The sequence below is a fragment of the Chaetura pelagica genome, unplaced genomic scaffold (genome assembly GCF_000747805.2).
Source record: "Chaetura pelagica isolate M959 unplaced genomic scaffold, ChaPel_1.0 scaffold72, whole genome shotgun sequence".
Classification (NCBI taxonomy): Eukaryota; Metazoa; Chordata; class Aves; order Apodiformes; family Apodidae; genus Chaetura; species Chaetura pelagica.
The window spans coordinates 4,000,264-4,000,816 of NW_009952560.1; the positions used below are offsets into that span (position 1 = coordinate 4,000,264).

Here is a 553-nt window from a genome sequence, read left to right on the forward strand (position 1 = left end):
GTCCCTGCCATGGGGTGGGGTTGAGGGAGGCCAGAGGGGGCTCCCCAGTGACCCCAGGTGTACCCCCACCCACAGCAGCCAGCCTTGGAGGAGGTGCTGGAGGAGATCCGTGCCCTGAAGGAGATGGTCCAAGCGCAGGAGAAGCGCATCTCTGACCTGGAGAACAAACTCTGCCAGTTCACGAATGGCACGGACTAGTGTGGTGGCCATGGCCACCAGCAGGGCGAGGACTGTCCCAGCCCCTCTGGGGATTAAAGCCAGGTCCCCGCAGAGGCCAGGAGCCCAGAGCCGTGTTCTTTTCCCAGGAGCCAAGGCTGCAGGGAGGGGGGTCGGACCCTGACCCCCCCCACACACCTCACTGGTATCAGTCGCATCGTGCTGCCAGGGCGGTCTGGCACAGAGACACCCCCCTGCAGCCTGCAGCTCCTGGCAGGGGGTTCCCACTTATGTGTCTGCAGGTGGGGACTGCTGAGCATCCCTCCCTGGGGACCTGTAAGCTGGGTGCCAGGATCCTCCCAGGAGAGGGAGCTGCTGGGCCCCCCGCCAAGGCCAG

At 65.6% G+C, this 553-nt stretch overlaps 2 protein-coding genes across 2 annotated transcripts in view; one reads left to right on the plus strand and one right to left on the minus strand.

Annotated features, from left to right (window-relative positions):
* The window catches only part of CORO6 (coronin 6), a 3,759-nt gene extending 3,561 nt beyond the window's left edge, over positions 1-198 (plus strand). Inside the window, exon 8 of the mRNA XM_009993210.1 lies at positions 76-198. Within this exon, the coding sequence (XP_009991512.1) occupies positions 76-198 (123 nt within the window). The remainder of the gene's footprint in view (positions 1-75) is intronic.
* A 166-nt stretch (positions 199-364) lies between these two features.
* The window catches only part of ANKRD13B (ankyrin repeat domain 13B), a 15,714-nt gene continuing 15,525 nt past the window's right edge, over positions 365-553 (minus strand). The window contains 1 exon segment of the mRNA XM_009993212.1: positions 365-426. Coding sequence (XP_009991514.1) covers positions 365-426 — 62 coding nt within the window.